The sequence below is a fragment of the Numida meleagris genome, chromosome 12 (genome assembly GCF_002078875.1).
Source record: "Numida meleagris isolate 19003 breed g44 Domestic line chromosome 12, NumMel1.0, whole genome shotgun sequence".
Taxonomy (NCBI): Eukaryota; Metazoa; Chordata; class Aves; order Galliformes; family Numididae; genus Numida; species Numida meleagris.
In genome coordinates, this window is record NC_034420.1 from 12,456,972 (window position 1) to 12,468,796 (window position 11,825).

Sequence of the window (11,825 nt, forward strand, 5' to 3'; positions counted from 1 at the left end):
GCCAGTGCTCTTACCAGTTTGAATTTGCAGCACTCAGTAAATGTCTATTTTCTTCTTCTTGCCCCTTCTAGAAGGAGATGTGCTAGGACAGTTCACAGTTGACCAAATTGAGGGAGAATGGACAATTTCTTCCAAGAAGCCTCTGGACAGAGAAGAGACAGAGAAATACCTCCTCAAGGTGATGGCTTCTGATGGGAAATTTCAGGCTACCACCGAAGTGGAAATTTTTGTTCTGGATATCAATGACAACAGCCCTGAATGCGGCCAGGTAAGGGGGCTGTCCTGCTACGTCAGGGGGCATGAGGGGAAGAAAACGCAGAACGAGCACATGCTCAGGGGGTTTGGCTTGTCATGACATTTCTCACACAATCCTGTTGCTTTGATTATACTTAGCAATTTTAATTAAGGTGCACGTCAAGTGAGAACATTAAATTTAGCCTTCAAGCATGTTTGCCAGCAGTAAGTGAACACCTAAGGATTATGAAGGATAATTTTTGGAGATAAACAATGCTAGGAAGCCTCCTGGGTAGGGGCATGTAAATTACCAAGTTTTATATCCTGCTAAGTTGAAAGATTCCCATCGGGAGAGCTGTTACTGTAGAGAGCTGATCACTGGTATGGATTTTACTCATGGTGAGAAAGAAGAGAAGAGGTTGTTTCCCAGAGGAGATTCAGAGGCTTGGGTGAAATGAGCTCACTGGTCCCAGTCCAAACCTTGGCAGCTGGCTGCCCTCCGCTCAAAGGCATGATGCAAAGTACTGACCTCCATGTGTCCCAGCAGAGACCAGCAGAAGGTGCAGAAATGCCCCCAGAGCAGCCTGCATAGCTTGATGTAAGAGGGAAGATAAAAGAAACTGCATCTATTATGTAGCACTTGCTAACAAAGAAATCTAGGCTTTAAAAGAACTTAAAGGTGTCACAGGGAGAACCTGGTTGCAAACAAAGTCCATTTTACTACTAAAAGAGGTAGAGATGGAGGTTTGCAGCCACCCTTCATAGTCTGCTCCTGAGCTTCACTCCATCATCTGTCAGTCCAAGTGCCAAAATTGAATCATAGAATCACTGAGGTTGGAAGAGACCTCTAAGATCACAAAGCCCAAACATTAACCCATCCCCACCATGCCCACTGACCACGTCCCTCAGTCCAACATCTCCGCAGTACTTGAACACCTCTGGGGATGGTGATTCCACCACCTCTGTGGGCAGCACATTCCAGTGCCTAGCCACTCCTTCTGGGATGAAATTTTCCCTAATATCCAACCTGAACCTCCCCTCACACAACTTAAGGCAGTTACCTCTCATCCTATCGTACTGGTAACAGGGCTGCTGCTTTACTCTATGCAACAGCCTACTATGGATTACCATAATTAAACCAATTGCTGACATTTCTTTTTAATATCATAAGGCTAGATAGCACTTGTTAGTTTAATCATGGGTCATATTTTCTGTATCTCCAAGCCTCTCTCCCAGAGGTCTATATCATTCCCAAGCTGTGGTTTTCACTGTTGGCTGCTGTTCCAGCTGGGGCCATAGGAGTGCCAAATGTAACAGGCCTGTCCTCCAGTCTGGGCCCATATACCCTGATGTTGTGATCATCTTTCACAACACCAAGACATTAGGCACCTTGTGTTTTCCTACAAACCACATGTTTTACCCTTCTCTATGATGCTTCTCCTATTCCATTCCTCCTCATATGGCAAAAAGATGTTTTGGAGACAGATCAGATGCCAATGACACCTTCTGTCTTTGCCAGATATTCTACACTGGAAGAGTCTCCGAAGATGCTCAGCCAGGTCATTTCATTTTGAAAATATCAGCATCTGACCCCGATGTTGGCAGCAACGCCCAGATCACGTACAGCCTGCACGGCCCCGGTGCGGAGGAGTTCCGCCTGGGCCCCCACACTGGTGAGACTGGGACCTGCAAAGCTTTTCTCCTTTCCACACTTGGGGCTCATTACACTGCGGGAGGCTCAATGCAGTCGGGTTTGCAGTTGCTAGACATGAGACCACTTCCCATTCTATCCCACAGGGGAACTGACCACCTCCTCTCCTCTCGACCGGGAGCAGAAGCCCACCTACCACCTGGTTGCCAAAGCTACCGACGGCGGCGGCCGCTCGTGCCAGGCAGACATAACGCTGACCGTAGAGGACACCAATGACAACGCACCGAGATTCTTCCCCAGCCACTGCGCCGTCGCCGTTTTTGACAACACCACTACAAAGACACCCATCGCTGTGGTTGCCGCCAGGGACCTTGATGAAGGTGAGTCAGGGTGAGACCTACATTTTAGCAAAGTCCGTCTTTCATCCTGAATAGAAACCTTTAAAAGCTAGGGATGGGCTGCAGCAATGGGCATAGATGAGTGAATCTTGGCAAGAACCTGCCTGGATCTCGTCACTGACATGTTCTTGACTAGCAGGCTGGCATCAGCACCTTTGTGATGCTGTAGGAAGTGCAATATCTGTAGAAACATGCACAGAATTCAAGGAAAAGCTCAGAAACTGTAAAGGTGATGCACAGCACAAACTGAGACACACAGCTCCAAACTGGACAGATATCATATGAAAGATGGAGACAAAATGGGCATATTAAGGAAAAAAGGAGCTGGGTGTCTGGAGAGAGTAGATAATATCACAGAATAAAAGAATATCCTGAGTTGGAATAGACCCATAAGAATCATCAAGTCCAACATCTGGCCCACCCAAAATGGGTGGAGAAGTCCTCTGGAGGACAAAAGATTCTCAGATATAGACATAAGGCTCCCAAGAAAGGTGTTGATTTAAGAACATGGGGATGTGGGTGGACAGGGGCACATTTGAAGATGATGTTCACACAATCCTCAGTTTCCCTAGAAATTTTAGCTCACTTAGGCATATATAGTCCTTCTGGATAAAAGAACTAAAACCAGCAGCATTCCTAACCACAAATTTATGCAGGCTGTCCCTTACCCTTCCAGGTCTCAATGCTGAGGTGGTCTATTCCCTCTCTGACTCTGCCAATGGACACTTTTCAATTGAGGAAACCACGGGGGTGATCCGTCTGGAAAAGCCCCTGAAGGACTCTCAGCACTCGGCCTTTGAGCTGACAGTCTGTGCCACCGACCAGGGCACCCCGCAGCCCCTCTCTGCTCTTGGCACTGTCACCGTCTCCGTTGTGGATCTAAATGAATATCTGCCTGTCTTCCTGGCCCCTGAGTATGTGGCCATGGTGAAGGAAGACGTGGCTGTGGGTACGGAGGTCCTCAACTTGTCAGCCTTGACAAGAGATAACACAGAAAACACAGAGATCAAGTACGAAATTGTGAATGGCAATGACCACGGCAAATTTCAGCTCAACTCAAACACAGGTAAGATGGTCTCGTGGCCAAGTTGGTCCAGGGTGAACCCACATCAATGTCTATCCTCTGGTTCTTTTGGTTTGCAATTCTGCTCTTCTCTCCTCTGACTTCAGCTACTTGCTCTTTTACTGCCTTTGTCACCTTTACCCACTTTCCTGATCCTTAAACCTTTTCATTTTTTCCTTCCCTTCTTTTCCCCTTGTGTGGTCATTTCACCTCAATCTTTTCTTACCATCTTTCATTTCCATCCCTCTCTCTCTGCTGTTCTCACATCTTTTTCTCTTTCCCCTTTTCCCAGCCTCTGTTTAACACTGCCTATTATTTATAGAATCACAGAATCGTAAAGGTTGGAAAAGATCACTAAGATCGCCAAATCCAACCCCAGCCCATCCCACCATGCCCAGTCCCTCAGTGCCACTTCTCCACGGTTCTCAAACAGCCCCAGGGATGGTGACCCCCCCACCTCCCCGTGCAGCCTGTGCTATTGCAGCACCACTCCTTCTGAGAAGAAATTGTTCCTAATATCCAACCTGAACCTCTTCACATATGTGCATGTGTATGTTGGAGGAAAGGGCTGAGGAGAATGGAGGATGTTCAAATGCTTCATTTCCTAAAACAGCTTCCCCTTCTGTTTCCAAGCAGTCAGTCTTGGCCACAGATCTCTTCCACTCCTATACAGTGTACAGTATGGGGGCAGGGAATACAGCCTTCGCTTCTACCCTAAATTTTGTCAGCTAAGTCACCTAGGGTGTGATCCAAATCTTGCTGAAATTAATGGAAAGATTCCTGTTACATGTCTGGGATCTGAGATGGGTCTGTGAGAAAGAGGAGCAGGTGGAGAAGAGGATGGGAAGAAAAGCTCCACTTCCAGATATGGGAGAAGATGATTTCATTTAAAAAGTCTCCCCATCCTGATGTCAGAAGGAACCTGCAGCCCAGACTAACAGCTTTATTAGGTAGCACTCAATGAGTGTAGCTACTACAGGTCTATCAACCACAAGCAGGAGTTGAGGCAGGCTTTCTTGCCAAATATAGCACTGCTGTATTTGCACAGCATCTGATAAGAGCTGTTATCTCAAGGCCAGTGCTATATCCCTGGAACAAGCATTGGCTGCACCTCAATGGCCTCCTGCTTCTGTCTGTACCATCCCCATTCACAATGTTTTCCTCAGTTTCTCTGTCCTCAAGGCTCTTGCTATTTTTTCCACATCAATCTTCCCACTGGTATGCATATTTTAAAAGACATTTAAAATATCTCATGCCCTTTTCTGTCCATCTGCCCTTGCAGGTGCCTTATACATAAATGGGAGCTTGGACTTTGAAGCAAGTCATGAGTACTACTTATCCATTGAGGGCACAAGGAAGGGCTCAGCTTCTCTCAGCGACGTCACCATGGTGGTGATCAACATAACTGACATTAATGACCACGCACCAGAGTTCATCCAAGACCCTTACTTTGCTGATATCCGGGAGGATGCTGCAGTTGGAGAAATCATCCTCACGGTACGATTATGAACTAAACCACATTTATACCTCATTTTCTTACTTGTGCTATGCGTTATTTACCCTCCCTCTGCACTCTTTTCTTCCTTGGGCACAGCTGTTGCAGTGGGTTTGTGTCATTTGGCACCTAAGATTGAGGCATGACTTCAAAAAGGATGATTGCCAGAATTCCTGACAGCCCATCAGCAGGGATGACAGTGAATTACACTGGTGTAAACCACCTTCCTTCCTCCTCCTCATTTAAAGCAAGCTCAAACCAATACCCGTGAAAGAAAATGAGGTCCTGTTCCTGGGGATTCCTCCACAACAAGGCTCTTTGGACCAGGAGTCCTATGTGTTTTTCCTTCTAACAGGTGTCAGCTGATGACTTGGATGGAGCAATGAATAATCAGATCACATATTCAATTGTGGAAGGGAACCCGCTGGGACATTTTGCCATCCAACCCAAAAGTGGACAGATCAGCATTGCCAAGCATCTGGACAGGGAGGAGGTGAGTTCAAGGAAACGGGAATGAGAAAGCTGAAACAGCTGTGCTGCAAAAGATGGAGGGAGCAGGTTACATTCAGCTGCCTGCTGTTTTCTGAATGATCTACTGGTAATACTGTAAGCAGAAGGCAAGCCATTTGTTTTCTAGACCCACAGATACTTCTATAGAGAAGTTGGGCTTTAGAGGAGACAGAATAGGCTTCAGTGGTCACAACTCTGTGCTGTGGTCTGCTCTACTCATGCTCTAAGCTGGTTGGGGGAGAGCTGGCCCCAAACTGGAAAGCAGCATGGTTGGTTTGTGCTTCTCTGCATCCAGGCAGATAGAAAAGAGGCATGGGCAGGAGCTGGCCATCTGGATAATCTCGTTCTAAAGCAGTAGCAGTTCAAACCGCTGCTGACAGATGTTTGTCCCGCTTGGGTCTCATTCATATTTGGCAAGTTGTTTCCCTTCTCTGCAGCAGCTGTGAGGCTGATTTTCTCCAGCAACGTGCTTTAAGAGTTATGGATGGAGAGTCCGAGCTAAGGGCAAAATCTATTACTATAATGCAGTGCGTGACCTTAAGCTTTTTAACAAGCTGCAACAGAGTAAAACATGAATCTGAAAAAGTCACCATCCTTCCACTCCTCCAACTGATCACATGCTATAAATCCTCCAGGTCTCCAGCTACTCCCTGACAGTTCGAGCCACGGACAACGGCCACCCTGCTCAGTCCAGCGACGTCGCTGTGCGCGTCCACGTGTCTGACGTCAATGACAACCCTCCTCGGTTCTTCCAGCTCAACTACAGCGTGGTGGTGCAGGTAAGCCAGGAGGCTGTCTGTTATCCCAGTCTGCCTCAGGGTGCCAGGCTTCTCATGCACGGGCTGCTGTTGGAGACAAGGGTGAGACAGCAATGAAGCACACAGTTGCTTTGTGCTCACGGCCACAAAAGTGGTGGGATCTGCAGGGGCAGATGTTCTGCCAACAGGTGCTATTTTCTCCTACCGATAGCTGCAGGCACCTCCTGTTCTTTCTCCTTTCAAGTTTTTGAAGCCTGACCAGCAGCCCCTTTTTCCGTTCCATTTGTCCGTGTATATACCACAAAATAAAGAGCAGACTTAAGCATGTGGTCCAGCATCACCATCTCTGCTGGATGCAGACCAGCTGTTGCTTGGACTCAAAACACCTATGGGTACTCAAAAAGAAACGTACCCAAAACATGCTTTCATCTGCTCCTGTGCAGACATGACTCAAGGGGAAAACAAGGGCATCAGCACAACTGTCTGCTTTTAGCTGGTTTGACTCTACTACATGTGTAATGCCATGAAAGGCAGTGCCTGCTATTGCTGGCCAGAGTTCCACACACAGTGTGGGATTTGGTTGCCCATTCATTACCCGTAAGGCCCAGGAGCAATACGAGTTCTCCTGGGCCTGTTCTGTTTGCCTGCTGTTCTCCACTGGCACCTTTCTGTGTTTCAGGAGAATGCCCCAGTGGGTACCAGCGTTCTGGAGCTGATTATGAGCGACAGAGACTCACCAGAAAATGGACCGCCGTATTCATTCCAGATCACCCAGGGCAACGACGGGAAGGCATTTGATGTCACCCAGAATGGTCTGCTGGTGACATCATCCATCCTGAACAGAAGAATGAAAGAGCAGTACCTATTACAAGTCCAGGTAAAGCCTGACTTTCTGTCCTGGGAGCTGATCTCACTGCTGGGTTCAGAAGTGACACAATGAGATCAGGATGGCATAGCTGGATGGGAATTTGTCTGATACTGGAGAAATCCAACCCAGGAAAAAATCCTGTAGCTTGGAGCCAAGTCCAGAGCTTGTTTTTCCACGAAGTCTGCCCACAGGAAGCTGGAAACCAGCCTCTGCATTGATGAAATCAGATAATACGATCACAAGAAATGCTCTGTCAGCAGTTTCCTTAGACAGATGCTTTTCCCAGCATAATTCCAGCAACTTCCAGTTTAAAGTGAGACCTGGCTGTGATCCTGAAATCTTTCTCCAAGTATCCCAGAAGTGATTTAATCTCCTCTTTTAAGAAGATGTCTTTTGTTGCAGGGTAAATTTATTGATTATCAATGTTGTCAGTAAGGATAGTGAGTTACAAACAGCAGGATAATAACGAGTACATCCTCAGCAAAGAAGAAGCTAGGTACTATCGTTATTATAAACCTCAACCACTAACTGCCTGAGAATGGGAGAACCTTATCCTATAACCTGATTATTCACATTTTTCTGCTTTGAGTTTCCTTGGCTTGTGATGGACAGACATTGTCAGAGGTGGAAGTTTGGCTCAAATACTCTGGAACGTGAGCAAATGTGTTGATGTGCATAACTGCTTTTATCTTTGTACACCCAGTTATGTACAGAAACCCTTAGACTGGCAGCATCTCTACAGATTATTAATTCTCAGGAAATCAGAGCCACTCAGTGCAGGTGCACATGGAGATGAGCGTCCCACCTCTGAGGGAAGGTCTCAATCAGTCTCCACACTGGAAGATGTGTTGTCATGAGAGCCAGTATGGGGCTATAACGAAGCCTTCTCTTTTCTTTGTCAGGTCTCCGACAGCGGTATCCCTCCCCTGTCCTCCTCAGCATTCATAAACATCCAAGTGACGGAGCAGAGCCAGTATGCCCCCTCAGCGCTTCCCCTGGAGATATTCATCACCACAAATGAGGAAGCCTTCCGAGGCGGTGTTCTGGGCAAGATCCACGCCACGGACCGAGACCCCCATGACACGTTGGTGTACACTTTGGTGGCAGAAGTGCCCCAAGAGGGACGCTTCTCCGTTGGGTCTGCGGATGGAAAGATCATTGCTGGGGATAAGCTGCCCCATGGCCATTATCTCCTGAACGTGACGGTCAGCGATGGCACATTCACTGCCACCACCACTGTCAACATCCACGTGTGGTGCTTTACACAGGAGGCGCTGGACAGGGCAGTGGTGCTGCACTTCCGCCACCTGTCCCCCGAGGAGTTTGTGGGGGACCACTGGCGCAACTTGCAGAGGTTTTTGGGAAACGTCCTCATCACCCGGCGCCAAAACATCCACATGGCCAGCTTACAGCCCGCAGCTACCTCTGACGGAGTAGATCTGCTCTTGGCTGTTGGAGAGCCACACGGCTCCTTGTACGAGCCAAGGGTCCTCGCCAACAAGATCACCGTCTCAGCTGGGGAGATGGACCAGCTTGTTGGACTCCGGATGAAGAAAGCAATTCATGTGCCATGTCACGGGTCAGACTGTGCCCACCGTGTCTGCAAGGAAACCATCCAACTGGACCCAGGCATGATGTCTACTTACAGCACTGCCCGACTCAGCGTCCTCACCCCACGGCACAGCTTGGAGCAAATCTGCTCTTGTAATGGTGAGCAAGCCTTGGTAGCATCCCATGACACAAACCTCGTAGAGCTTGAAAATTTCACTTAGTCTTTTTTTATTTATTTAATCAATCTCCTGTAGTAATTAATTAAATAGCGTCAATACGAGGATTGGAACTAGGTGATCTTTGAGGTCCCTTCCACCCCAAGCCATTCTATGAATATCTATCTAATTGGGAAAAGTCATTTATACTTAGCAGCTGAAGAAGCTCAGTGATTAGATTTTGATCTTTGAGCTCCTGTGTTCATTTTAGGCTCAGCAAAATACAGACTAACTGATAAACTCCAGGGAAGGCAAGTAGAGTATGTTCATTCTGTTTGCTTTAGAGTATTTCAAGAAGCAAGCCAAGGCAGCAGGGATAGGGGTTAACATCACTTAGGTAGGAGTGGTAAGGGCATACTGTAGGCTAAGATAAAGACGTATTAAAGGACAAGGAAACCCAAGGTGGCTGTAGACCATGCTGTGAGCACCTAAAAGGTGGTATGAGACAGTTCTGATCCGAGACAGTTATGGCATCAGGCTGGGAAAGAGGCAAGGCTAGGTGCAGTCTTAAAGCATGACAAGTACAAGACCTTTTGTTCATTCTGCTTCCAGGAACGGCTGTGAGGTTTGGGGGCCACAGCTACATCTGGTACCAGCACACCCAGGTGGGCTCCTGGCACATGCACTTCCGCCTGAAGACCCACCAGCTGCACGCCATCGTGTTCTATGCCAATGGCACTGACCACACCATCCTGGAGGTATGTATTGCAATACACAGAGGTTTCTTTCCAGTGTAAAAAACTTAATTGTTTTGGGGAAGGGAACCACAGAAAGAAGATGCAGTAGTATGTATCTTTAGTAATTGACGTAGTGAACGCATAAGACTTGGAAAGACCAAGTGAGAGCTGAGCACAGTTTGGCAATTGCTGCAACCACAGCTGCTGAATCAGTTTTTCTTCTTCCATCTGTGAGTGCCTGTGCTGGTCTCTGGTGTAAAGGCAGCATATGCCCATATCATAGACCTACATCAGCTTTTTCCCCTGTGGCTTGGTTCTTCATCCCTCTCTTACATCGCATCTGTGGGACAAAGAATTTATCAAGTGCACGGAACAGACAAAACAGGAGTCTTACATGCTGTTTTTCAGCTTGCAATCTTTTCAACCACTCCTGTCAGGTGGTTTCCTTGTTTAAGGAACCGGCTGAGCCACAGACGTTTCACTCTGACTGTTTTCCTCCTCATTTGCACACTGAGTCCGCCCAGCATTCAAAGACCATCTCCCTCCTCCATGTTGTCAGTGGAAGGAAATCAGCACTCCTCCAGTTTGTACCTTTGATAGAGCGGACAGGTTCTCCCAAGAGCATACATAACATGACTCTTCCTATTGCTAAGCTGATCTGCTATTCACTAAGCTGATCTGCTGTTCACAAATGGCAGCAAGAGGATGGTAAGTCAGGCACACTGGGAAGGAGCTGGCAGCCTGTCAGCTCTTGCTTCAGGGAATCAAGTTCTCAGCTGTCTCCCAGCCCCAGAAATTGATAAGCTCAATCTACAGACCCATCTGAAGTGAGATCATGTTCCTACAGATAAAGCCAAGTGACAAAGCCCTCTGGTGCACTTGCCAATTGTGCAAAGGCATTTACACACACGTTGCCTCAAGGCCTTGCCAGGGTGTGTGCCAGCTGCACCTGGTTCTTCCTTCCCTCTGCCATCCTCACACTCTTTCAGCAGTTGCTGAAAGCTAACCTTCCTTCATATAAGTTTTAAAGAGGAATCTTGGGCTGCATAGAGGGATTTCTGATGGCCCAGTTCCATGGAGAGAACACTGGTGTGGTTTGCTTTTAGAAGAGCAGTAGCTTGATGGTCTCCATCCAGGTAGCTGGAGAGCAAGGACTGCACTGCATCTCTGCATCTTGTTCTGTGGAAACCTCTTCCACGCTGTCAGTGGTTGGAAAGGGCCATGGAAGAAGCTGTGTTCATGAAATGAGGGCAACATAAAGGAGATTGCAGTCTCTTAGGCTTTAGCTGACCCATTCAGAGCTTATGGATGGGTAAAAAGAGGATGTATTTGCCTAGCTGGTAAAAAGGCAACATCTTGGGATTCATCTTGACTCAAAACACTCAGGCAAGGAGAGAGGGGATTAAGAATTGCTGAGAGCTTCTGTGCTAACCGTGACTTCTGGGATGTGTTTTGCAGATGGTTCACGGGGTGCTTCATCTTGGGTATGGCTGCTGGGGAAACTACACTGGGAACCTCTCCTCCTCGCGTTTTGTGAGTGACGGGGAATGGCACTCAGTCTTCCTGGAGGTGAAGAACGCGTCGGTCCGTCTGCTCGTCGATGGCCTGGGAAACACCTCCCTCCAGCTGCCAGGGACCTGCAGCATGTCCCAGGGCAAGCGTGACCTGCTTTTTGGGGGTCTGCGGCATCCGCTCCAGTCCCAGAGAGTCACACGGGGGTTCAGGGGCTGCCTGGATGTGCTTGCCATCAATGGCAGAGAGGTGGTTCTCCTGCCTGGGAAAGGGCAATCCAAGGAGGTGATGGAGGAGGTGGGGATCAAGCAGTGCTGCACTCCGACTGGTGCCTGCAGCAGCAATCCGTGCCTGAACAATGGAATGTGCTCTGAAACTCACGGAGGAGGTATGTGAATATCCTACATATAGGGGGGCGAGAGGGAAGGGAAAGCCACAACACTCTGATGCATCCTTATGCAAGGGGAAGATGTGCCCCATCCCAGGGACTCAGGTGGTGGCTGACTCAGTGCAGGAGCAGCTGGGGGCATGAGATCATTGTCCTGGCTCTCAGCATCAGACCACAGCCCGCGGGGCAGGAGCATTTCTAATGAGTGGGCATGACCTAGGAGCGAGCACCTTTGCCAAAAAATGCAAGCACAAATTCCACCCTCCCCCCTACATCCTCTTTGCTTAAGGAGCCATTAGCAGAGTTGGAATTGGGCAAGATGGGATCACGCAGCGATGGTATCTGGGCAGAAACGAGCCAAGATCTTCATCTATTCCCACTGCAGTCAGTGACTCCCTGGGGCTATGGGAAAGTCTATGGGAAAACTGTAAGCTCGCGCACGACCGTTGCAGGTTAACATGAGGCACGAGCGCTCTACGGGGGCTTGGCACCAGGCTCTGCCCCA

The 11,825-nt window shown here is 48.3% G+C and overlaps 1 protein-coding gene across 1 annotated transcript in view; it reads left to right on the forward strand.

The window, feature by feature from the left end:
- The window catches only part of FAT2 (FAT atypical cadherin 2), a 40,203-nt gene that overhangs the window by 23,919 nt on the left and 4,459 nt on the right, over window positions 1–11,825 (forward strand). The window contains exons 10-20 of the mRNA XM_021410365.1: window positions 72–268; window positions 1,754–1,907; window positions 2,032–2,265; window positions 2,960–3,349; window positions 4,629–4,843; window positions 5,197–5,334; window positions 5,987–6,130; window positions 6,789–6,986; window positions 7,880–8,687; window positions 9,296–9,441; window positions 10,879–11,320. Of these exons, the coding sequence (XP_021266040.1) occupies window positions 72–268; window positions 1,754–1,907; window positions 2,032–2,265; window positions 2,960–3,349; window positions 4,629–4,843; window positions 5,197–5,334; window positions 5,987–6,130; window positions 6,789–6,986; window positions 7,880–8,687; window positions 9,296–9,441; window positions 10,879–11,320 (3,066 nt within the window). The remainder of the gene's footprint in view (window positions 1–71; window positions 269–1,753; window positions 1,908–2,031; window positions 2,266–2,959; window positions 3,350–4,628; window positions 4,844–5,196; window positions 5,335–5,986; window positions 6,131–6,788; window positions 6,987–7,879; window positions 8,688–9,295; window positions 9,442–10,878; window positions 11,321–11,825) is intronic.